The sequence below is a fragment of the Watersipora subatra genome, chromosome 4, assembly GCF_963576615.1.
Source record: "Watersipora subatra chromosome 4, tzWatSuba1.1, whole genome shotgun sequence".
In the NCBI taxonomy this organism is placed as follows: Eukaryota; Metazoa; Bryozoa; class Gymnolaemata; order Cheilostomatida; family Watersiporidae; genus Watersipora; species Watersipora subatra.
The window spans coordinates 4,892,645-4,920,367 of NC_088711.1; the positions used below are offsets into that span (position 1 = coordinate 4,892,645).

Consider the following 27,723-nt stretch of genomic DNA (forward strand, 5'->3'; position numbering starts at 1 on the left):
TAAGCTAAAATAACATGGGTGTAGTAGCTCTGAGGATAATCAATGGCTAGCCTTTCTGCTATGCAGAGAGGCTAGCCATTGCCTAACTGATTTGCAGGTAACTAACTATTCCCACACTCTCTAATTAATCCATATTAAAATGCCTTAATAAACAACACTCACTGGTCTCTGGCATAAAGTTGTTACAGAACTCATGCTTAGCAAACTGGTCGGTATTCTTATACTTAACAGAATGCTTCTATAAGCACTACAAAAGTATTGGTTTATCAAGCGTTGCGCAAGATCACTCCCAGATTACTAGTTTGTGGATAAGGTAGCTACAGCAACACTTAATGAATGCAGCTCTCAGCTTTGCTCCCACCAGTAGAAAGAGTGGTTCATGATGGAGAAGTTTACAGAATGTAAATGTTTTACACTCGCAACTACCTACATGTACATACTATACTGTACATCAAATCATGACATACTTCGAATTGCAGCCCTTACTGCCTCTTTGCCATGCGTGCTATTGAAAAGACAACTCCCAAATATGGGTTACCTAATGAGGATCCATCTAACTTGTTTACTGGATGGTCATCAAAGATTTCAACAAGGTAGAGGTTTTTACGAAAGTAGAGGTGATTCGTAGCTTGGCAGGAAGACAGCAAGTGCTCAGAGCACATTGAATTTATAAAGTAACATGGTGGCGGTAAGATGATCACACTCCTATTCTCCCTCCATTTTGGGACAACTAATATAAGCAGAGAGGTTTTAGCTATGTTTGCCTAACACTTACAACCCTTTCCGGAAAGATCATGGCTGACCAACCTTGCGAATAAAGTGCTAATAATGCTGTAGAGTAAAATGGAAAAACCAATGAAGAGCTAGTGTTGAAATTTGATTAAATTGCCGCAGCTATGTTTCATCATGGTGGATTAATCAAATTGTGTAAGCTTTAAAAGTAAAAATCATGAATGTTTGAGTGTAAACAACGCAATCAGCATGCAGATGAATATTGATGTGTTTATTGATTAACTTTTTTGTCTATAATTAATCATACTTACACTTTGAAATGGTATAGGATATGTATACTAAACTGCTTCACTTTTTAAGCAATGTAATTTTGAATAACAGCAACAGGTAGATTGTAGATGCCTGAAGATTTCAGGAAACTTTTTGTAACATATATGAGCAATATTTATTGTGGTAATCATTAGTCATATTTTACACTTTACAACATGTTTTCCACTGAGTACCCACAACATATGGGATGTCTTATGTAATTGGAGTTATGTTCTCACTTAATTTGATGGGAGTTTAGTTCCTTTTTGAAAAAACAATTATGTCGTATCTCAGGAGTCACGGCGTTCAAATATTTTTATTCTCGATACATCTAAAACGTTCGTAATCTTCTTCATTGCCGTCGTCAAAAACTAGAGTTTTGCCTCTGCAGCTTGCACAATAACGAGGACACGTTAGACCACGAACAGAGCCGTATAGCTTCACATGTGAAGCTATACGGCTCTGGACCATGAATTGAAAGACTAGTAATATTAGAGTTTCCATTTTTAGTCTTTACCACAATCTTGCCAGCGCGTATTTACACAGTTAGGCTGCGAAATATAGTTAGTCACATATGCCAGCCGTAAATACGAAAGAAGATCAAAATTATAAATTAAAGCTAATATAGCATCATGGCTGGTGGAACCTGGAACCGTCTAGCTTTAGAACTCTTAAATCTTACAAAAACATGTTATCCTCACCAAAAAGCCATTTATTTGTCTGGAAGCGGACATTTGCATTTGACTTCATTTTTTAGGTATTGTAGTAAAATTTTTACATCACGATCATCTCAATCACTGCTGTGTATGTTTTGCATAATTACTGTCGTTACCATTTATTCTTACATATTTAAGCCTCATTTCATCTATTGCACCTGATAGTTACGTATGAAAACTTTGTGGGCATTGTAACTGTCGTCGAACCTCTTCATTTATAGAGCAAACTTTTCAATTTACCGTCTAACTTATCAGTTGGCTTATGTATATATATATATATACTTTGTGCAATTAACTTCACATAGAAAACTAGTTTATTGCTTTAGCTAGTTGCCATTAAATGTGACGTTCTCAAAGCGATAAACTATTTGGATAAATGTAATGTTGCTCATTATATTGCCAATAGGGTAACCTTTCTGGAAAGTATGTTAAAAAACTATCAGAATTCTGGAGGCACTCTCACGTAAAACCTTCATCCAAAAATTTTTGCAAAGATTCGTATACTCATCTGTGAGCTGGAATTAATAGTATTTTTGAAACTTAAATTGTTTTGTGCTCTAAATGTTTACTAGTTCATTACTAAGTCCTTACTGGCTTATTATTAGCTCATTACAGTCAGTAGCTATATTTTGTATATATATGCTTTGATTTTATTTCTACATCTTGCCTAAAGCTAGCATCATATTTCTTAGTTACGAAAAAGATTTTTTGGCAAGACTTGGCTCTGTAAAAAATGGCTACACAATGCCTTACCTTTAGATTAGACGCTTGCTTGTTAGAGCATTATATCTGCAAAAGATATAAGTTGGTTTACTCTGTAGTATATAGTTCAGACCACAGGTGTCCTTTAGCGGGATATTGACGAGGCTAGGTCGTAGTCTACACACACACACAAAAACAACAAAGGTCTACGTAGTTATGAGCAAAAACAAAAGTATCCACCCAAATATCTCACCAATCCGATGAGCAGCGAACACAAAAACTAAACCAATCGACAGAGCCACCCATCATGTCAAAATATTCCAAGTTTTAAGTCATGTCTTGCACAAATCACCTTATGGTTTCTCAAAACTTGTCCCAAAGTCCCTATTAATTTGAGACTGTCCGATTGCTGTTTTAGAAATGGTCGCCACTAGCCTAACCTAATGTCCTGATTCAACATCTCAGTAACTATCAGGGCAATGCTGAGTTCTCCCAAACTTTTTGATTCCCTCTTTTAGCAATGCCCCGATAGTTACTGAGATGTTGAATCAGGACGTTAGGTTAGGCTAGCGGTGACCATTTCTAAAACAGCAATCGGACAGTCTCAAATTAATAGGGACTTTGGGACAAGTTTTGAGAAACCATAAGGTGAGTTGTGCAAGACATGACTTGGAATATTTTGACATGATGGATGGCTCTGTCGACTGGTTTAGTTTTTGTGTTCGCTGCTCATCGGATTGGTGAGATATTTGGGTGGATACTTTTGTTTTTGCTCATAACTACGTGGACCTTTGTTGTTTTTTGTGTGTGTAGACTACGGCCCGGCCTCAGCTTTGGCAATATCCCGCTAAAGGACAACTGTGGTTCAGACTAGTGCTGGGCACGGGTAGTAATACTCGTTGAACTCGCGGGTTTATCTTCTCTCGAGTATCGGGTAATAGAGATTTCGAGTATTCCGGTTCTTCGGTTTCGGGTTTTGACTTTCGAGTTCGGGTTTTGGTACACGGATCCGTCGGGTAGTGTGAACAAAAACTCGGTCTATTGCACCCTGCGCTCTTAGTCTTTCTGTAGGGCATTTCTGTGTCATTTTTGCTAAGGAGGCACGACAATGGGGTATAACGAGTCTTTAATTTGATAGATAGAATAAAGCATCTCATACCTTATTTACTATACCTACTGGAGGTATTGTAGTCAAGCAGTGATTACTTGTCATTAAAAGGTGAGTAGAAATACTTAAATCAAATTTTATTTGTGCAATTAGCCAGATCGGCTTCGTAAACAAATCTATGCCTTTTTTAATACGGCGCGTGTTTGCTTTCACCGATAACACATAGGTCCTTAGTCTGTTTCTGCTATCGCCTTATTAGAAACTGCCATCAGCTTCGCGGTAGTAGCAGTGAAAATTTAATAACTCTGTTTAAATTGATTACCACAGCTAGCTATTATGGATTACATAATTCATTATAACCAAGTTTTACTAAGCCAACAAGCCTTACTAACGGAAAAAGCCGATAATGTAAAGTTTTTTATGAGATTTGGAGCACCATCTACAAAAAATCAGAGAGGTCTATAGAACATGCTTAAGTATTAAGCTACCATAGACCCTATCTTCTGCCACCTGTTGACACGAAAATTCCCTGTGGCCCTAGACTATCTTGACTGTTTAACAATCTGCCTGTTAACGCTGCGAGTACGAATGTCAGTCGATAAAAACTGAAAAATGATAAATAAATTGAAAAGAAATATAATTGCTTTGTAAATTTGAAAATATATCTGTTTGGAAAATTTAAACATAAAATCCATATCAACAAACCCGATACCCGAAAAACCCGTAGGCAAAGAAATACCCGAGCCTAGCACTACTAGCTACCCGATACTCGAAAAACCCGAACAGAAGGGGGCGGGTCTAAACCCATTGACCAAGAAGTACTCGTGCCCAGCACTAGTTCAGACTGTTGCAGTTTCACTTAACATTTATGGAAATCTATCATTACATTGCCCAAAAGCTGTGCGAGTGAGAACGGTTTTCTCATAAGCAGCAAAAGCTGGCGCTATTTTTCATTTTTACACCTTATGATTTGTGTTACAGAGATGTCCATACCACACATAGACAACAATCTCGGTATCCTAAAGAATTCTTAGAGCCTATAGTAAACCGAGAGGAATTGCCTTCACAGAAACAAGACATGGGTGAAAGAGTTTTCTTACCAGTAAAAGCCATGAACTCCACAGACAAGTTTGCTTGTTATCATGATCCATTAGTTGAGTGAGTAGCATTCAATGATGCAGTGAGTACAAGCGACCAGACGTTTTTATTTTTCGTTTGCAAGTAAATAGCACTGCCTAATCTGCAAGGCATTCATATACATTCAGTGTCAATCGCATAGAATGGTTACCCTGTGAAATAATTATGTGAGTGTATCTACAAACATCACATGATGTAGCATATGATAAAAGTTTTTCAGTGCAAATCGCAGCATTTAATTAATTGGAAACACCTTAGAACAGAAAATCATAACAGATGGTAAGCAAACATTTTTCATCAAACTATAAACTGATATTTGCCTGCATGTACTCATAAGTTTTCATTTTTCTATTATCCTCATTACCAAATTGTGCCTCTCTATTAATTGGCTATTAAATGTCATGGAATTTTTATGCTAAATTTTAAGCCCTTATTAGGTGCCATGCCATCTAAATAGAGTTGAATATTTTTACTGCACCCGCTTTGAAGGTTTCACGCTGTTCAGGATTGTTACTGTGATAAGTTACCGCAATCAAACCAGAATAATTCTTTTGTTTAGCTGTAGGCAACTGTTAATGTGTCAGCATAAAACAATTCGTACTATGCAGAGGTTTTGTTATATTATATTCACGGATATATTGACAGATGACAATAAGTTAGATTCTCTTAATTATTAAACATCACAAAATTTTCTATACTAAATCTGTGTCTTAGGTATCACACGACTGAAAAAGAGGGCAATTTTTTGTGCTTAAAGGTTGACTTGCAACAAACTTCACATTACAGTTATTTGATATGAAAAGATTCACCATGTCTTACTCTGTTGTGTTGTAGGTGCAAAATACGTGGGAATGTGATTACAAGCTCTTAAAAGCTCAAAAACGAACAGTTAATTGCAGCCACACGAGACCGCCGTAGTTTGGATTCTCTTTCCAAAACGGCTCAAATGTGACGTAGCTGTGTTAGATGGTTTCTGTTTACACTTTCATGCAACCTTATTCGTCGAAATATTTTCACAAATATACTTCACGCATTCAATAAAACCATGTCTATTGTTCTTACACGTCTGTTTTATCGTCATTTTAATGCTGTCACTTTTAGCACTGATATCTTATAACTTACCGTAAAAATTCGTTTAATTTTTTAGCCTTAGCTTGAAGGAGTACATATCATTGTCTGATAATCATGACGAGCCTGTTGGTCATTTGTGATAATCGAAAAGTGCTGCAGAAATTATTTGCGAAGTATTGGGTCACATGATCAGATTACGACTTGCCGATTAGACCAAACCGAAACAAAACTGTAAAGTAGCGAGCATCTATATTTGATACGGGGTCTTTGGTAAAACCCGAAGTGTTTGTCATAAACTAGTGCTACGATAAGTTTTATATTGAGCTTTTTATTGCCCTTTCAATTCACGGGAGAACATCACGTGACAAGACGATAACCAAATTTCATGACTACGTCAGAGAAATAAAGAGATTCCAATCTACGCCGGCTTTTCGTTTTTGAGCTTTTAAGAGCTTGTAATCACATTTCCGCATATGTGGCACCTACGACACAACAGAGTAAGACATGGTGAATCTTTTGATACCTAATAACTGTAATGTGAATTTTGTTGCAAGTCAACCTTTAAATTTACAAAGCAATTCATGGGAAATGCCTTAAAAAGAAGCTCAGTTTTCTGATAAGCACATGTAGTAATGTACATCAGCTTTAATGTTTCACTGATGATTAACTTAGCCTTAAACACTGCCTCAAAGTTAATTTATGAATACATGTAGCCTACTTATTATATTATCATGAGTGAAACCGAGTCGGAAGGAATTTTTTGAAGTTTCATTTTGCTATATTGATGGTAGTGTGCAATTCTATCTGTACAATCATGTAGGTTCACCTATTCCCATGCATCAGCACCACAAGGTTGTCAAACAGCAACATTCAGTTAAACATACACACGAACCCGTGTTTTACTGAATGTTTTTCTTGCTGGATGCCCTAAATATAAGCATTAGAATGTTTGTGTAATGGTCACTGGTTACCATTAGCTCAATTGGCAGTTATCATCTCTGAATATTAGCAAATTTTGATGAGTGTAGCTGCCATTGTATGAAACCATAAATTTCAATTATGGATAACAGTTACATGATTTCAGTATACAGTCATACTTCAACTTACGAGCTTAATGCGTTCCGAGACTAAGCTCGTATGTCAATTTACTCGCATGTTGGTGCAATTCATTTATATATAGAACAATTAAATATATATTGATTGGTTTCCATACTCTAAAAAAAGCAAATAAAACACTCAAAACAAGATATTATAACAGAAAGAACATGTTGGTTATTGTCCTTACGTAGTACATGCTTTTAAAAAGCAACAAATAAAAAACAATGCAAGGAAATGTGATTAATTAAAATGTAAAATTAAATACATACAATAGCAGTTAACGCTCGCATTTGCCAGGGAGGGAGATATAAGTTATCCTTCGTTACAACAGGTGACTTTGGTAAATTTGGATTTTATCAAAGTGTTAAAAGACAAACTTACAAGCAAACCAAAAAGCAAACTTTCATTTTCAACTAAACGTAATTAAAGTTTCTTCGGCGTTCATAGTTTGAAATTTCTCGCTGGTTAGCGAGAAATTTTTCCTTTTTTTTCGCTTTCACGACTAGCCGGCCGTTTTAAGATAAACCTATCTAAGGACGTTTGTCTTTGTCGCCCTTGCAACATGTTGCGATTAGGACGAACACAAGTGTCGCCACAAATGGTTAACGCACGACCACTAGCCAACTTGTCCGAATGTCTATTAAACAGTTTGGATAGATTGCACCCGCCTTTTCACATAGCATCGTTTCAGTTACGCTGTCACCGGCCAATTGTTTGTCCAATGCCATCAGCGGCCGTGAAGATCGCTGCACCGTTTAGAAACTATGGTTAGTCCTTTTGCGAACTAAATGCCCTGAATATAATCCTTCTGTTTGATAATTATGAATGTATTTCTGTCATATTGCCGAGCTAGCTGAATCACGCATACACATTTCGCATATTTTTCAATATTTTTCCGTTTAATATCGACTGTTATCATTTGCTTTTTCTTTGTAATATCTTTCATTTTGCTGGCAAACTTTCGGTCTACGCACAATACTTTTAATTCACATAATTCTGCACAGAAAATCGTGCACAAAAACACGGTACAACAGTATAACCCCTGAGCAGTTGAAAAATACATAGTGATGCTGTTCTCATAAAACACCTCCGGCATACTTGGCCACTGACTCAAGTGCTCGTATCTCAAACATGGCTCGTATGTTAGTGCTAAAACTTGCTTGAAAGCTGGCTCGTATCTCAAGTTTCTCGTACGTTGGAGCACTCGTAAGTTGAAGTATTACTGTATCTTTATTTACTAACTAACGTATTTGGCTATTAGTTTCTTTTGATTCTTGGAGGCGAAACAGAAACGCTGATGCTGTCAACTAGCAATATGTCATCTTTTTAGGCTCTAAAACCACCATGTTATGCACTGTAATACAGCTAGTGTTATTATAAATTAACTCTAGCCTAGTTGTAACTGCGTTTATTGTATAATACATGTCATCTCTTTTAGACGCTTTATCAACAGCTGCATGACTCACGGACACAAAAAGACAGCAAAGTCAATTGTCTCAAAGGTAAGAGTTAACAAACATTTATGCTCCTTGTTATATTTTTTCTTCATCCATCAGTGTAAGAGGACCATGTGTAAGGAGGTCAGGGGACAGTGTGTAAGGTCAGGGGACCATGTGTAAAGAGGTCAGGGGACCATGTGTAAGGTCAGGGGACCATGTGTAAGGTCAGGGGACCATATGTAAGGAGGTCAGGAGACCGTGTGTAAAGAGGTCAGGTGACCATGTTTAATGAGGTCAGAAGACTGTGTGTAAGCTCAGGGGGCTATGCATAAGGAGGTCAGAGGACCGTGTGTAAGAAGGGCAAGGGACCGTGTGTAAGGAGGGCCAGGGACCATGTGTAAGGAGGGCAGGGGACCGTGTGTAAGGAAGGCAGGGGAACGTGTGTAAGGAAGGCAGAAGACCGTGTTTAAGGAGGTCAGGGGACCGTGTGTAAGGTCAGGAGACCGTGTGTAAGGTCAAGGGACTGTGTGTAAGGTCAGGGGACCGTGTGTAAGGAAGGCAGGGGACCGTGTGTAAGGAAGGCAGGGGAACGTGTTTAAGGAGGTCAGGGGACCGTGTGTAAGGACGGCAGGGGACTGTGTTTAAGGAGGACAGGGGACCGTGTGTAAGGAGGGCACGAGACCATGTGTAAGGAAGGCAGGGGACTATGTTTAAGGAGGGCAGGGGACCAGGTGTAAGGAGGGCAAGGGACCATGTTTAAGGAGGGCAGGGGACCGTGTGTGAGGAGGGCAGGGGACCATGTTTAAGGAGGGCAGGGGACCGCGTGTAAGGAAGGCCGAAGACAGTGTGAAGTTGGTTCCAACTAAAAGACAGAAAAAACTTGTAATTTAAAAGCATTTTATGCATTATTAGCTGCTCGCTTGTTTTTAGTCTGAAGAAATATCAGCTCCATAGCTGTCGCTGAAGTAAAATGCAAGTCAGATGTACTTTGCTGATATGTCAGCTACAAAATATGGCTGTTAAGGCATGGCTGCACGCACTGACAAAATGCGTTGTCATCACATAGTGTAGATCTTTGCCGTGGCCACACACACTGACAGCACTAAATGATGCGTTGTGTTGATGATTAGATTGGCCATGATGTCCTGCTATTGAAATCAACATGGGTCAACATTGACTGTGATAGTAATAGCTTATGCACCGCCAACTACTCAGCTATACTTTGCTCCAAAGGGAACCATTACAAGTTAACAATAAAAACAACCAAGTAAAGAATACTTCAAGTTCATGATGTAAATTAAATTATGGAAAAAAGTATTTCAACATATTTAATTATCAAAAGAATTATTTTAAATGTATAATAAACAGTTCTAATTTATACTAGTAAGTTTCCTATTTATTTTACCGGTGAGATTATTTTAGTTTGTGTGAAGCCCTGTTATCTAGGTCATTTGTTGTGTGAGGTCTTGTTATTTGGGTCATTTGTTGTGCGAAGCCTTGTTATTTAGGTCATTTGTTGTGCGAAGCCTTGTTATTTGGGTCATTTGTTGCGTGAAGCTTTGTTATTTGGATCATTTGTTGTGTGAAGTCCTGTTATTTAGGTCATTTGAAATTTAATCTTGAATGCAACTAGCTTGCAGTAAAAATGATTAAATATCAATTATGATTTCTATAATGAGCCATTTCGGCCAACCACCGATGCTTCAGTTTTATCTGTATGTACTGATGTATATCCACTTGTTCGTTTCAAAACGACGCATCAACTTTACAAAAAACCCATTTATTTGTGGGTAGCCTGACTTCCAAGGTTAAATACTATCTACACGCATAGACATAGGCGCTGTGGCTTGGTTCAATATGCTTTCCGTTTTGCTGTATAAAGTATAGCAGTTGGTGCTCGTCTCCCCAACCTGCTCTCTGTCTTGCATATAGCTCCTTCAACCCGCTCTCTGCTTTGTATGTTGCATTCTGTTTCTACTCTATCACAGGCATTTGAGAAGATAAAGCTAATCCAACTGGAGAAATGGCATAAGGCAGACACTGAGGAGGATAGACAAGCTGTTGTTTGTGACCCAAACAAGATTTTCCATCAGGCGTTTGAGAACGTGAAGCCAGTGTTTAAGCTGCAGCGATACATCAAAGCAGGAACAATATATATGGTGCGTAGGCGCATTCAGTGAGCTGAATACATGGTGGGCTGGCATCGCGAGTGCATTATAAATGGTGGATGGGAATTGGTCAACACCAAAGCTGTATTATTTCTTGTGGCAATAGTTGAACACACCTTACTACTTGAACACACTTTGTGGCCTTTCATGTAAGAATACACAAACTGGCAGCAAGAGCTTTGGTGTTCTGCGAAAAGAGTATGTAACAGCCCTCCCAGAGACAACGTGGAGTTTCAAACGGGTGTCATTTGTTATATAATTTTATTTGCTGTTATAGACGTAGACACCGTAAAACTACAAATTATAATATGAAACATAAAGATAAAATAAAGCAAACAAGAATGCTATATGATAACAAGAGTACATATAATATCAATATGACAACAAATGTTTAAAACAATATTTGAAGAATCTTAAAAAGTCAATATTGAATAAAAACATAAACTTATAATGAGTACATACCTCTATCACCTTATCCAGGAGAGAGTTAAAATGTGGTTGAGTAAATATGTATAAGTATGTCTCTCTGGGTGAATATTAAAAACAGTAATAGTAAGTGAACAGAAACAGAAATTCTGTACAACCTCATTCTCTGAGGTGTTAGACTGAAATGCCAAGAAAGATAAAACCTATGCTAAAAACAAAAAGGAAAATGGTGATTCAGAGTATATTGCAACTGTGAGGACACGGTCAGCGGTTTGGAAAAGTAATAAACTCTATGTGGCTGTGGTAGTTGTTCCGGTGTAAAAGGCTCACTAATGTTCTTGTAATATGGGAGCATTTGGCAATTTTAAAAACAAGGTGATTAAAGCAGTGAGCACATTGGGTCATGACCTGACTGGCAGCGATGCGACAATAGACAAGCGGCCATCAATGGCAAGATAAAATTTTACAATGAACAAAGAACCTTACACTCCCACCTAAAATTTTCATTTTTATCTTAGCAAAGGTTATTATTCTGTCAGTTTTTAGTCATTTTCAGCTTCTATGAGTGTGATGACCTTCAAGACAGGTCAGACTAGATATTTACCAGAGTGGTGAGGGTTGTTACGGTTGCCTATGAGTATTCTTACAGATCTAATGTGCCCATCCGTTGAGCTAATGCATTCTGTGATTTTACCTCTAATCCACTGATTTCTATGTGCATTATCGTCTTTGATGATGACAATGTTGCCAATCTTTGCATCAGATTTTCCTGTAACCCATTTTTGGCGGGCCTGAAGGTAAGTCAGGTATTCATTTCGCCAACGTTTCCAAAATTCGTTGGCTAGAAACTGAACTGACCGCCATTGCTTTCGGCTATATATATCAGCATCACCGAACTCACTAGGTGGAGGCAGTATGTCTGACTTCATATTCAGTAATTGATTAGGAGAAAGTGGTATGTCTTCCTCTGTGACAACGGAAAGAGGTCGTGAGTTTATGATGGCCATAGTTTCATAGAGTAGGGTTCGAAGAGCACTTGTGTCCAACCTCCCACCGTGACTTCTCATCAATGACTGTAGGACATTTTTGGCAGTTTTTATTATCCGCTCCCAAGCACCGCCCATGTGGCTAGCATCGGGAGGGTTTAACTTAAATTCTAGAAGTCCTGCTCTGCTCAATTCTGGAATGGCACCAACAAAATTTGTCCCCTGGTCACACCAGATTTGCCGGATAGGACCACGAATAGCCATGACATTGCGTATACCATTAATAAATGCTGAGGTCGTTAGGTCATCCAGTAACTCAATGTGAACTGCTCAGCTGGCAAGGCAGGTGATCATCAGGCCGTACCTCTTTAGCTCTGTTCTCCTGTCTTTTACTAGGAATGGTCCGAAGCAGTTGACTCCGCAATAGCTAAAAGGGGGCGACGACTCGGATCTTTCTTGTGGTAGAGAGGACATCTGGGGAATAACTGGTTTTGCGCGATGTAGCCGGCAGATCACACATTTGTGAATTAAAGAAGCGACTAAAGCTCTGGCTCCAACAATCCAGTAGCCTGAGGATCTCATTTTAGCAAGAGTGAGTCCTCTTCCCTGATGGGCTACTTGCTCATGGAAATGTCGAAGAATGATTCAAGTGAAGTGGCTATCCTTTGGAAGGATTATTGGGTGCTTCTGTTTGTGATCTAGACTAGTACTATGTTTGAGGCGACCTCCAACTCTCATAACTCCACTTTCATCAAGAAAGGGATTCAAGTTGAAAATCTTACTGCCTCGACTAATTTGCTTTGGAGTCAGCATGGATCCAAGTTCAGGGAAATGTTCCTGCTGAGAAGATTTGACAAGGTAGGTGATTGCTGCATTGGGATCAAGTGACTTCCTTTTCAAAGAGTTTTGTTTGCTGAAGAAAACATTGGCTATTTTGACAGCCCTTGTCCAAGAGGAACAGGCATGAAGCGCTTGATAGAGCGTCCTTTGAGGAGGGTTATGCGCAGTAGTTGCCAATGACTTGACCTCGGCGTCCTCAGAGCTAACTTGAGGTGTCACCTGCTGAGGAATGACCAGCGGCTCATGGTGGAGAAATTCTGGGCCAGTGAACCAAGTGCATGAGGGTTTCATTAACTGGCGTACTGTAAGCCCTCTAGAGGCATGGTCAGCAGGGTTGATAGAAGTAGGTATATAGAACCATCCTTCTACATCAGTAAGTTCCCTTATCTGTTGAATCCGGTTGGTATCATAAACATGGAATTTCTTAGAAGTGTTTTTCAGATATCCCAAAACGATTTGGGAATCTGTCCAGAATACCTCTGAAACTTCCATATCTAGTTCTAATTTGATGAGCTTAGCTGTCTGGGCTGCTGTTACTGCAGCCTGGAGTTCTAGACGAGGGATAGTAGTGGGCTTAAGTGGTGCTACGCGAGCTTTGCTCATGAGAAGAGAGCAATAGACTCGGTCACTTGCATTCACGAGTCGTAAGTAGCTTACTGATCCGTAACCAGAAGTACTTGCATCACAGAAGTGATGAATCTCTGCGGTTTTTATTGCACTTAAGTTGGCTGGCTTGTAGCACCTACTGATGTTTACAGTTGACAGGTCTGGCAATGAAGATTTCCAGTCCTCCCACCGTATCAATATTTCATCGTTCAAAGGACTATCCCAAGCTGCTGACATCTTACACATGTCTTGGAAGATGTTCTTACCTTGGAGAATGAATGGTGACAGGTAGCCAAGAGGATCGTAGATGGATGCTATCGTGGATAGTACACCTCTACGGGTGTTGGGGCCTGCTTTTAGATCTGAACTGAATTGAAAACTATCCGTTTTCAGTGAACAGATGAGTCCCAATGTCCTTTCAAGAGGTTGGGAAGTTATATCTGGTTCTAGTAGTTGAATGTCTTGTAGGTTCCTCTCAGACTCTGGGAGAGCTTGGAGAAAGTCGGCAGAGTTTGAGCAAAATTTGTGCAACCGCAGATTCCCTTCTTTGCAGATGGCTATGGCGTCATGTACCATTGCTTTAGCTGCCTCCCTGTCTGGCACGCTGGTGAGGCCATCATCGACATAGAAGTCTTTCTTTATGAAATGCTTAGCGGAATCATTCTCATTAAGACTCATGTTGCATAAGGCCCTTAAGCCAAATGTGACACAGGCTGGAGAAGAGGTAGCTCCGAAAAGATGCACCTTCATTCTATGAACTACAATATCACCTTGAGAGTCAAACCACAAGAACCTTAGGAAGTCTCTGTGTCTATCAACAACACGGAACTGATGAAACATACGACTGATGTCACATGCCAGTCCTACTTGTTCTTTACGAAACCTCAAAAGAATGCCTATCAGGCTGTTAAGTTGATCTGGTCCTTGAAGAAGGTGATCATTGAGACACATGACTCCCACGTTGGCTGATCCATCGAAGACAACCCTGATCTTGTCAGGTTTTTTTGGATGGTACACACCAAAGTGGGGAACGTACCATGACTTTGGATTCTCTACTTCAGATTCAGGGACCAGCTCAGCATCGCCTTGTGAAATGATGTCTTTCATGAAAGCGTAATAATGTTCCTTGAATGTTGGGTTGGTGAACTTTTTCTGAAGCAACTTGAATCGATTCATTGCCATGGATTTCGAATTGTTGTGCCTGCTAGGTTCACATTTAATTGGTAATAGCATAGTGATGTAACCATCACTGTCTTTGTGAACTTGTTCTTTCATTGTCTTTAGGAAGCTTATATCTTCAATTGAAAGTGTTTTAGTTTTATCTGAAATTGTGCTTTCAAAGTCTGAGCTTAATATTTTAAGTATCCTCTTTTCAAGATCATCATCGTGTGTTTCAGGTTTCACCCTGAATGCAATGTTTGATCTGCTCAATGGGGCAGCAACAGATCTATTCACTACAATATCCACATGGTTAGCTACGACCTTTTGGATGGTTTCTGATGTGATATTACCCATTAGTGTCCATCCTAAATCGGTCAGTCTTGCAAAGGGCTCACGATCACCTTTTGCGATGTCTTGCCTAGAAATGAACACTTGAGGTAGATTACTACCAATAAGAAGCCCGAGTTCTAACTTGTTGCCTTCCTCTACAGATATCAGTTCTTTGGCCAAGTGTTGCAGATGAGGCCAGTCTTGAACGGACATAGAATTGGAAATGTCATCAGAATTACTTGGTATCTTAGATTGACTGATGCATATTGGTAGCTTGAGAACTTTTTGTCTGCGGTAACCACGTACCAGGAGCCCAGGTGCAGCTTCCTTTACAGACTTCGTTCCTTCCGTGTTTGTTAGTGTACTTATGTTCATGTTCTGTGTGATTGTCTTGGCATGTAACTTATTGAGAGTGCTTTGTGTGATAAAGGTGTGGCTAGATCCTGAGTCTAGAAGAGCATAGACTAGGATTTCATTTTGAGGATTATCTGATGTGGAAATATAGACGGGTTTGGTCCATGACATAACTTGCGCTGGTTTGTGCATTTTGTCAGTGCATTGGCGTGCAGCAGCTTTCTCTTCATTACTGATTTTGCTTTGCTTTAAATTGTTTTGATTGCCAGAAGCGTGGTTTTGCATTTCTGAAGCAGATTTGGCTGTATCATTTGGGTGCATATAATGCTCGTGAAACATTGTGAGATGTTGTTTTTCACAGTTAGCCTTTTTGCACTTTGATAGATGTTTGCATTCTTTCATTTTGTGGTTTGGCTTTGCACATGCAAAGCAGAGTTTATGTTCATGAAATAGCTTTTCAATTTCACTGTGTGGTAGCTTGCCTAATTTGAAGCATTCACATATGGTATGATTGTCTTTTTTGCAATATAAGCATGGATACTTTACGCGTTTGAGTTGATTTTTGTTTTCAATGGATTTTGTGGCGCTTGCTGGGTTTTTAGAGTTTTTGCTCTCAAATGTTGTAGAGTCTTTTGTTTCACTTGCTAGAAGCATAGTTGCCCTTTTGTCTGGCTTTGTGGCTTGATTATCTTTCTTGATCTTAGCAGACTTTTCTTTGTGGTTCTGAATGGTTTTTGTCAGAGGGTTTTTGGCCACATCACATTCGTCTGACAAGAATGTTATGAAGTCTTTCAAAGGAGGAAACTTTCCATAATGTTTCTCGAGCTTGGTAGCCTTTGTCGCCCACTTTTGTGCAATCTGATGTGGAAGTTTGAGGATCAACTGTTTATTTGCAGCCTTTGAGTTCAAGTCTAGTTCGGTGGAAATACAGCCAACAACAGACTCAAGAAAGTCTACAAAATCCTCTAGTTTCTCACCATCACCTGACTTGATTGCTGGCCAGCTAGTTAATTTTTCTTCATAGGCTTCAGCAATTATTTCAGGTCTTCCAAATCTCTTATCAAGCTTCGCCCAAGCGGCTTGGTAGGCATCCTCTGTCTTATGCCTCCAGTAACCCTCTACTGTTTTTAACGCTCTGCTATCCACGTACTGCCGCAGCTTTAGCCACTTTTGACCTGGTGTAACCTTTGAGAGGTCAAATGCTTCCTCAAATGCCGCCTTCCAGTCATGGTACTGGAGGGGATCACCATGAAACATTGGGGGTTCCGATGGTCGCTGGCGTACAGTATTTATGGCATCTGCTAAAGTTTCAACAAATACCTCGTGGTTGGGACTGATTGTGACTGGGGTGAGAGTAGCTGGTTGAATTGACTGGTGTCTAGTATCATATCTATGGGGCGTGTCTGCTATGACACCTGGAAGCTTAGCAAGAGAGTGTGTGTCAGGTTGTGCGTTCTTTGCTGTGGTGTACTCATTCGGAATGAACTTGTCATGACTTGGCCTTAGGAGCTCTTCGGATTTGAAACGATCTTTTTGTGGGTTTGAAAGTGGCACTGGCTGTTGCTCAGATAAATATCTAAGAACGTGTGCACTGACAGGTGAAACTGAAGCTCGTTCATGCGACTGCGTAACTGGATGTGATGCTGCAGCATTTCCAGTTGAAACAGCGATGGGTTGATTATTTATTGAGGGTGGGTGAAATAATGATCCAACACCATCTTCTTCAAGCGCTTGTGTTATCACAAGCTGCTTTGCCTCTTCGGCCTCTATTTCAGCTTGCATTTTGCGTTGCTGAATGGCTTGCGACATTTGCTGTGCCTTCATTTCCAGCTCTTGCGTTTCTCTTGCAGCTGCCAACCTTTTCTTCATAGCAGCAAGGTTAGCAGCTGTTTCAAGCTGCATACGACGCATGCTAGAGCTTGCCCTAGAGCTCACAGAATTGTATGACATAGACTTAGCTTTCGAAATGTGTGTTTGAGTGGTTGAAGGCGCAGGCTCAGTAATTGAGAGTTCATGACTACGAGAAGCTAGTTGGTTAGCTGGTGATTGAATTGAGTGAGGACTGTTGGTAGTTGGGATGTCAACCAATAAACTAAGTGATGCAACACTCTCACTCTTTACACATTGTTTGCTCATTCGTTCCAAAACTTGAGCTGCTAGATGTTCAATATCTGCTAATACTTGGTCTACTTGATTAACTAATCTTTTATCTGGCTCAATCTCTCTAAGCATGCTCCGCCACTGATCATGTGTTTGTTTTATGGTTTTTCTTTCGTGTTCTAGTTGTGCTTGGCATCCTGCCAATTGGTCATAACTCAAGTGTTCTGATACAAGATCATTTATTAGCGATTTGTGGAAGAAACTGCAATTCTCAATGATTTGAAGTATCTGTTTAGCAACATTACCAATTGCAGTCCTACTAAACTTCTGAGGTTCAACTTTAGTTGCAACATGTTCAATATTCATTTCTGGTTGAATTGTGCAATTAAAGTCTTCAGTAATTTTAGCAGCACTTGCACCTGTGGTTTGTTCAAGTACTAGATCTACGCTATGAAAATCTTCATTGTGATCAGATAAACTACCTTTCTTAGACATGGTTGAATTAGGACAATGTCAACTGACTTGTCAGTGTTGCAAATGAGCAATTCAAACAAGTTGCAAAGAGAAGATAATTTCTAATCTGAGTAGGGTGTAAGGTTTCAGCGCACAAGGTGATTTTGTAAACAGGGCTAAATGTTTTACAGTCTTATCCACTGTCAATAATTTCAGCAAGGCTGTCTACCCTCATGCACACCGCCAAGAACCCCTTGAAAGCAAATCTGCTCTGCTAGTAAAATGAAAACAGATGTCTTAACCACAGCTTATCCAATTCGAGTTAGATATTTGCTTGACCGCTGATGTCGTCACAATTGCAATTGCTCTGTTACAATTGTTCAAAATTCAAATTTTCGCATACAAATATACCGTAAAGACAAGATTTTCTCCAACTATTCAAATTGAGTATTCAAACTCAAATTAAACAAGTTTCTGTAAGCAATTATACCTATTTATAAAGTCAAAATTCTGAGTAAAGGAATCAAACTGTGTTAAACAACTTATCTAATGAGAAGGAGATGTGGCTGCTGGCTCTGTTTCTAAGCTCTGGCTGCTGGCTTATTGTCGGACTGGCTCTGGCACTATCTTTTCTTCTTTGCGTTAGACGTTGGATACTGTGGCGTAGTATTCTCGTGTACTTCTAGTGCGAATTGTTGTAGACTTATTATAGGTTCAGCTACAGAGTGTTCGATTTGATTTTGAGTTTAGGAGGTCTGACTTTCGGTAGTTGAAATGTCTGTTTACTTTGTAATTTACTTCTTTCAAACTTAATGTTAGTGGCAGATAGTTGCGTATGGAATTGTCTGTATATGATGATTTGTTGACTTGTTCAATTGGTCAAAATAATCCGTTGATAAATGTCCGTATACCTGTATAACTTCATTGTTGTTCAGAAGTAGAAAGATTCTTTTTGGTTGGCAGAATCTTATTATTGACTTCTACAGCGGAGTTTCACTGAGAGTCAGTTTTACTAGGCAGCACTTCACAAGGGTAGAGTTTTACTGTAACAGCCCTCCCAGAGGCAACGTGGAGTTTCGAACGGGTGTCATTTGTTATATAATTTTATTTGCTGTTATAGACGTAGACACCGTAAAACTACAAATTATAATATGAAACATAAAGATAAAATAAAGCAAACAAGAATGCTATATGATAACAAGAGTACATATAATATCAATATGACATCAAATGTTTAAAACAATATTTGAAGAATCTTAAAAAGTCAATATTGAATAAAAACATAAACTTATAATGAGTACATACCCCTATCACCTTATCCAGGAGAGAGTTAAAATGTGGTTGAGTAAATATGTATAAGTATGTCTCTCTGGGTGAATATTAAAAACAGTAATAGTAAGTGAACAGAAACAAAAATTCTGTACAACCTCATTCTCTGAGGTGTTAGACTGAAATGCCAAGAAAGATAAAACCTATGCTAAAAACAAAAAGGAAAATGGTGATTCAGAGTATATTGCAACTGTGAGGACACGGTCAGCGGTTTGGAAAAGTAATAAACTCTATGTGGCTGTGGTAGTTGTTCCGGTGTAAAAGGCTCACTAATGTTCTTGTAATATGGGAGCATTTGGCAATTTTAAAAACAAGGTGATTAAAGCAGTGAGCACATTGGGTCATGACCTGACTGGCAGCGATGCGACAATAGACAAGCGGCCATCAATGGCAAGATAAAATTTTACAATGAACAAAGAACCTTACAGAGTAGTTGTCTTCTCTTGTCAAAGCGCTGATCTAATATCCAGCTAAAATGGGACTACTGTTAAAACTGGTCTCTATGTTAGCATTAGAAGATGGAGTTGTACTGCATCTCCCCTCTTGCTGCATTCCTGTCAATTATGTAACTCTCTGATACTGCGAACTTCTGCATTACATTGTGTATCCATCGTTTTTTTTGACGTCATCACCCTCTTTGCACATGCGCTCGTCCACGAAAAAACCGTCAACTTTGTAGAAAACGATCATCACGCTCTTGATTAATAGTATTTTTCGGTGTTGTTTTGATACTAAAATAAAAAATTTGCAAACAAAAGCATTGTTTGCAATAATTAATTTCAGAAGCTTCGTGTTTTTAATGATAAAAGTTGTCCATAAAGATGGCAGCCAATGATAGAATGAAGTCACGAAAAAACAAAGGATAGTCTTTTAATCAGTGAATATAGAGTCTTTGATTAGTTGTACACCTTCTACCACCTATCTATCCCAGCTGCATTAAAATACTGTTCGCTATTAGTTTGGAGTTGTCTTTTCACTAATTTATCTTATTGTTTTATTGAGTACCCTGTGTCAGCAATTCTTTGAATAGGCCTTTAAGTTTTTGGTAATATAACTCATTTTTATTATTTCTCAATATATACCTGCTCTTAATCTGCCCTTACAGTTATATAGAGTATCCACTAGTCAGCGAGTCCACTAGTTTGAGGATTTACATGTGTCTGCAAATATTCCAGGTGCCTGTAGCAGCCGTACCCAAAGAATCGGAGCATTTCGCTTTTCGATGGCTGAGAGACTCATCAAAGAACAAGGATAAAAGTGTTTCTATTTGGAATGCTATGGCTAAAGAGTTAATTGATGCATCTCAAAATACTGTAAGTGCTGGCTAAAGGGTATACAACTCCAATTTAGCTATACTTAACAATTCAGTGTTGTAAACAGTTTGTATTGTACTAATTTGGTTCTTAATTACAGTAAGTTTTAGCTTTTTCTTGTCAACTCGTTTATGTCCTAATTTTGGACAACCCAAAGTCTAGCATGTGCACAGACATATAATTATCTCACTGTGTTACTTTGCTATTCCACTAGATATATTGCAACTATCTTCTTTTTTGGCTTACTCTAAGGCATTGTCATGTCTAACAGATACATTGCAATGCCTTGATGGTGTGATGTAATGGTCGCATTTTTGGGTTTTTCATGTGTCTACGGCTACTTGGCTATTTGGTCAGTTTCCTTAAGAATATCTGCACTTTAATGGAACTAATCGGTATTAATAGGCAGAAAGGTAGATAGGCATTCATTTGAATTGGAAACCATAATCAATTTTGGCAGTTCATACCTGAGGTCGAATTATAGCTTGAAATAAATGGGTCAGAAAAAAAGGGTAACTTTTTGTCCAAGCACAGCTAACAAATCAGTGAGAGAAAAAAAAGACACTTTTGTATCTTTTATAAGTCTAAATCTCAACCTTTCGCTTTGTCAACTTTTCGCTGGGCTCTCATCTTAGGGTCACTGTTTTGTATTAACCTTAGTTAAAAAGGAAGACTTGAAGGCTCGCAATAGAGTTGTCTATCAATAATCAATGAGAGGATAAATCTAGTACCTTGAAATTGGACATCAGAAAACAATATTGTGCGCTCTATTTTATTTTGAACCAAATAGTTTCATAGTTTTGGGGAATTTTTAAGAAAAATTATTTGGAATCATCGATTACATGTCTCTCCATCATCTTCAAACATTCCTGAACCAAGGCAATGTCTCTCAAAGGTTCAACACAGGGTTTGGTGATAATTACTCTAAATGGTACACTTGGTACACTTTGCATAGTACACTTGCATAGTACACTAAATAGTACACTTGGTACATGGTTGCATCTAATTTCATTATACATGAGGCTCACTGATTACTATGAGGAATTCTTTTCTAAAATTAGGTATTTGCACAGCCGTGACATCTCTTAATGGAGCTGTTATTTCCTGGCAGACAATCGAGCAGTGCGAATGTGCCTTTTATAACCTAGCAAATTACTGTCTACTTTCCATTACTTTCTGTTTTGTATTTGTTTGTTTGTTTGTTTGATCAAACCTCTTGTTTTCAGCTCTCAGGAAGCAATATCTCACTTGAGAAATACTAATCTATTTATTTGTATCAAATTATGCTTTTCGCAGTTTTAATCTCTTTTGAATCAATACCTTTTGCAAACTATTGATTGGTGCTTTTATCTTGTGACGCTGTAGGCTGCCTGACCTCGCATGATCGGCGTTCACTAGCGTTGTAGCGTCTGTAAGCTTTACCATGTTTATCCGCATGACTACAAGTTTCTCCTGTAGGCGTGGTTTCTGTTTATAAATATTGCTACTCAAAGTTCATCGTTTCTTCCTTATTTGCTTTGTTGAAGTTGACTTCATTGCGGTTTGTTGTGTCATAGAATTTGGTAGACTTTGTAATTATTATGAAATGCATCAGAGTTGTGTTAAAAACTTTCATTAAAATCTAGCGTAGTCGTCATGGTATTCTGCTGCCATGTAGTCATAACATTAGTGTACTACAGACACTAAACATAACTACCATGTAGTCATCACAATATTAGTATACTACAGGCAGTAAACATAACTACCATGTAGTCATCACAATATTGGTATACTACAGGCAGTAAACATAACTACCATGTAGTCATCACAATATTGGTATACTACAGGCAGTAAACATAACTACCATACTGATGGGATCCTCACCTCCATTGGTTTATTAATAGCAGATCAGTGGGTTTAAACTATTTCCAGTAATTCTTAAAGAGGTTTAATGGCCTGTTTAGATACCAAATCATTTTAATATCTTGATTTGATGTAGGTCATACCTAATATTTGTCATAGACATATTAGAAAGGTGTAAACAGGGTCATCAAGTATATATCAGTGGTAATAGAGTCATTGAGTTGAATGGATGACTTCATTCTTGCGTGACTCCTGCTACTCCAACAGATTCTTGAATAATTATAATTCTCAAAAAACGGTGACCTAATATTGATTGGAGAATATTGATATGCTGCGTGGAAAGGTCATTAGACAATGACTAAAGTGCAAGCTGGTTGAAGATGGATTGTATGTAGGTCGGGAGGTCACCTCCAGGTCTAATTATAAACTTGTTATGATCTGACAAGAAGGATCATTCTTGGGGCAATGCCAAGCGTTCAAAAGGCTTATCCAGCCTGTTTGCTACCTCTAGCCGGCCATAAACTACCTTGGTTAGCTGTACCCTTGGCAGAAGTTTCTGTGTCTGGTTTATTCAATCTGGGCATTTTCTGGTTATACATCCTCTCAGCCCAGAACCAGTTGAACCTCCAGTCTTAGTTAAGTTTACACTAAGTATGGCGTTTTGGTGATGCAGCAGTTCTGGCTAATGAACTAAAACATTTGATAAAGTTTACAAGTTGGGAGGCGAGTGCCAGGCCTTCTTCGGCTTTGTGCTGACCGATCTTTACATTTAGAAACTTCCATAAAAAAATTTCTATCTGGAAAACTATTGAACACTTCCTCATCGTGTATAGTTTATTATATAGTTGATTTGATAGTTATTAGTCACATTTATGGTTTACAAGTAAGTTAGTGCTCAAAATGCTAAGGCTATGTCATTACAGTGCACCCTTGAGATACGATGTTAATTCGTTCCAAGGCTGGCATCATATGGCGAAAAAATCGTATGCCGGGGTATAGAAACCATTGTAATTATACAATGGAAAAATGCAAGGTAAAAATCGTCCAAAATTTTATAAAAATGCGGTACATATTGAAAATTAGTAACAAAATAGTATGTTAATTCATGTTTTAGTATGTATTTTGAATTAGTTTACTGAATTTCAACTTATTATCACGAAATTTTATCCTTCATAAGTTTCTGTCTTCACTTTCATTACAAAATTTAGCGTGTCTGGTTGAAACCTTTTTCAACCAGAATTCAATAAGAAAGGCCGAGCGATGCAGTTATCGAAAGCGGCCTCTCACACACCTGACCATTTAATGGCTACCGAAAAGAAAAATGAAATTTTATTTACTATTATACAGGACGTACATACCTTTGAAGTAACGTGACTTTAGCTGGTACATGTAGCGAATAAAGCAGAGAGGAGGTAAAAACGTATCAATGTTAATTATGTTGCTGTACACTTGAAAGTTAATTTAATACGTAATGAAATGGAATTTTTAGCAGGCGAAAGAAAGTTGTCTAGTCCTGTCCAATTTTTCTTCTGATTTAAAAGAAAAAATGCTGGTGCAATGCAGAAAACTGCTAGTTAGCTAACGCTTGTAGAAGGATCCAGAGAAGGTGCTACAGTAGTTTTTCTTGTAAGAAACGTGCACAAGAATCAATGTAACCATACGTACAAAGTTTGTACGTATTTATACACTAGAGGACAAGGCTTTAACAAGTTTCAGAAAGTAATGTGAATGCATCAACTATCTTGAGTAGCTAGTTATATGAGTTACATACATACGATGAATTGTATTCACATAGGAGATAACAAGCCCATCTGCAAAGACATGGTTAAACAAGAAAGTAAAACAAAATCAAAAGGAAACAAATAAAATATGAAAAACGTGCCACACAAGAGATAAATAATATATATTATACATGTATTGTTTTAATGTACAGTATCATTCCACATCAGTAAATTAAACACTTGAAACATTTCTGCCAATGTGGGGGTTTTCTGTATCTTCTACCTCCTCGCCCTTACTAATTGGTTGCTCCTTTTGAATGCTGATCGCGTGCATGGCATTCTAACTCCTTCAAATCTTCAGTCGTAAGCTTCTTCTTGTGCTTGCTTTAATGGAGTTCTTGTTTTAATAATAATTGCAAATGCTGATTGGTTGCAATCATATTCCTTGACAATGTTAATAATACGGGTGCCTTCTTCTTATTTACAACATCCAACTTTGTTGACATAGAAATCATTTTTCCTTCGTTTTGTATCAGTCTCAGATTCCATAGCTAACGGATTAAATGTAGATACTCATAGTTATATACGTATGCTGACTTAAAGTTTATAGTAAAAGATATTATAACGCTACAAATGAATATTTCCTCTGCCTTGAGTATTTTACACGAAATTTTCCACGCGGAATTCTGACATGAGAGAAGTCGATCATCGTGTCTCTTCTAAACGTTCTGAAAATGTTTTCGGCGCACTATGTTTCGGTGTCTTTTTTTTATTTCGACGTGCGTTATGAGCACACAGACCGCCAAATTTTAACTCGGGCGAAACTTTTCTCACAATCGTATGGTGAAATAAAACTCGTATAGCGAGGTGAAGATCTCACAATGTTTGACTTCGTAAGGTGAAAAAATCGTATATCAGGGTAATCGTATCTCGAGGGTACACTGTAATGTCACGCTAGCGTACGTACACTAGGGTTTAAAGGACTTGCATATCACCACACCTTAGTGAGTTTACAGCTGGACCTTTAATGGTGCAGACACCAAATCTGACCAACAGCTGATCAAGTTGTAGTTCTTTGCATGAATGAAAATTTCTGCAAAATTTCAAAGCTGGGAATTTCTAAAAAATAGGAATAAAGGTTAGACAACTCCAGTAATGGCAAATTGTTTGCGTAAATTTATGTTTACACAAAGCATTATAACTGGTTGTTTTTCTCAAAATTAAATAAAGGTCAAGTTCGAACTAATTCAAACTTATTTTGTGATTTCTAAAATATTTATAAATGATATAAAAATATATTTTGTCATCATGAAAGTCGAATAGCATACAAATGATATGATGGAAGACGTATTGAGTGAGTGATTTATTTACATGGTTCCCATAGAAGAGTTTTTAAGAAATTTGATAGTTCGCTAAATTTTTAAATTTTATATGCCAGTTGTAAATTGTTTGAATGTAACTGCAACATGATTGCAGCAGCTATGCCCAAATTCTTTTGCCTTAAATTATTTGCTGTTACAGGAGTTGTCCAACCCTTTTTGCTAATTTAAAAAAAATTTTGTGACTTAGAAATTCTGCAATAATCTTCATTCACGCAAAGTATTACAAATGCAATTGATTCTCTCACAAGTATTCATTCAGGGCATCCGGGACAAGGCTTGTCTTCTATCTGGCGAGGTTCTTCGTATCCATCGACTAACTAATCAAATCGGCTATTTCAATTTTGCGATTATTTTTTTTTTGTAAATATCGCCTTTTGATTCTGGAATGTAATATTAACTCATTGCAGCAATTACTCACCTGGTGATTCTCAAAGTTAGTAATTGATGCAGCAGGCAGCTCAAACACCTTTGAAAATGAAGAAAAAATGAAAAAATAATTAAAGAATAAGCTGTTTTGGATTACAGGAACAAATTTAGAACACTAATTGAGACTTTAAAATTTAATACGGTACTAAATTGTCGTAATCCTTTTTTAAACTCAATTAATTCTAATGAAGGGTGGCGCTGAGCAGAAGGTTGTAGAGCACAAAGCCACAACTACTCACTGTTATTACTGGCAGCTTCAACTGTGTTTCCAAATTGGTGCATAGAATCTCTAGATATGTATGAGCGGCAATTCTGTGGTTGTCTAGTTGAATGACAACCCAGTTCAAAAACATGCATTATGGCTTGCAGTCTTCGTATCCACATCTGTCCGCTCTTCTCATCATTCTCTGATGAAGTAGTATTTAGTTTGAATGGTCTTTGTTGGTCTTCTGATATTGCGCAGGTTCAGACGTCGGGGTTGTCTCTTGCATTTTGTACAGACTGATTTTTTGTAATTACTCACAATAAGTATTACTACAATGGAAAGACACTCTAGTATCTGGGCGTTTCTAACAGATAACACTGGCAATTTTTTATGAGACACGGAAGCTTGCGCCACATCCCTTCATAAAATCCCTTCATAAAATATGTTTTTGAAAGAATGCATAAACAATAATTAGGTACCATTTTTACCATAATGAGTTGAATACAAAACTCTCCTATAGAATTGCTATATGGCTGTGACAGCAGTCATTCCTCGTTGCTAGCTATATTGGCAGCTATGTTGTTTTGTAATATGGCAGATACGAATAAAGTATATAATCAATATAAAAATGTAAAAGTAACAGCGTGCTGCCATTATGACTAAGGGCGACCATGCTGTCACCAAGGATGAATCTTTATCGCTTGTAGCCAATCCAACTTTGTTCTTCACTGTCTTTGTCGGGATCGCTTTGAGAATTCCATGTTACTCATGGGTATTCTTCTCACGATGAATATTATATACACTAGTACTAATTTTCATTGTTTGTAATACATTCAGTTAATATGTTCAATGGTTGAATTAAAATTATATGTCTGTTACTACGGATATAATAGTTAAAGTTATTTCTGTTACTACGGATATAATAGTTAAAATTATATGTCTGTTACTACGGGTATAATAGTTGAAGTTATATGTCTGTTACTACGGATATAATAGTTAGAGTTATATACATGTCTGTTACTACGGATATACACTGTAATAGTTATAGTTATATGTCTGTTACTACGGATATAATAGTTAAGGTTATATGTCTATTACTACGGATATAATAGTTAAGGTTATATGTCTGTTACTACGGATATAATAGTTAAGGTTATATGTCTATTACTACGGATATAATAGTTAAGGCTATATGTCTATTACTACGGATATAATAGTTAAGGTTATATGTCTATTACTACGGATATAATAGTTAAGGTTATATGTCTGTTACTACGGATATAATAGTTAAGGTTATATGTCTATTACTACGGATATAATAGTTAAGGTTATATGTCTATTACTACGGATATAATAGTTAAGGTTATATGTCTATTACTACGGATATAATAGTTAAGGTTATATGTCTGTTACTACGGATATAATAGTTAAGGCTATATGTCTATTACTACGGATATAATAGTTAAGGTTATATGTCTATTACTACGGATATAATAGTTAAGGTTATATGTCTATTACTACGGATATAATAGTTAAGGTTATATGTCTATTACTACGGATATAATAGTTAAGGTTATATGTCTGTTACTACGGATATTATAACAAAAATGCACAAACAATCATTCATTGCTGGGTTTTTCGGCCTTACACCAGCGTGATTTATTTCATGAATTTAAAAATTATTGCTACGGAAGAAAAACGTTTCCTTTATTAATATTGTTAACATTATCGACTGGTATTTTCGGATATGGTTCAATGGTTGGTACGCA

General features: G+C 37.8%; 1 protein-coding gene across 1 annotated transcript in view; it reads left to right on the forward strand.

Annotated features, from left to right (window-relative positions):
* The first annotated feature begins 1,666 nt into the window (after positions 1–1,666).
* The window catches only part of LOC137393404 (small ribosomal subunit protein uS7-like), a 29,694-nt gene continuing 3,637 nt past the window's right edge, over positions 1,667–27,723 (forward strand). Inside the window, exons 1-5 of the mRNA XM_068079948.1 lie at positions 1,667–1,798; positions 4,549–4,725; positions 8,312–8,375; positions 10,301–10,471; positions 20,241–20,378. Of these exons, the coding sequence (XP_067936049.1) occupies positions 1,674–1,798; positions 4,549–4,725; positions 8,312–8,375; positions 10,301–10,471; positions 20,241–20,378 (675 nt within the window). The 5' untranslated portion in view covers positions 1,667–1,673. The remainder of the gene's footprint in view (positions 1,799–4,548; positions 4,726–8,311; positions 8,376–10,300; positions 10,472–20,240; positions 20,379–27,723) is intronic.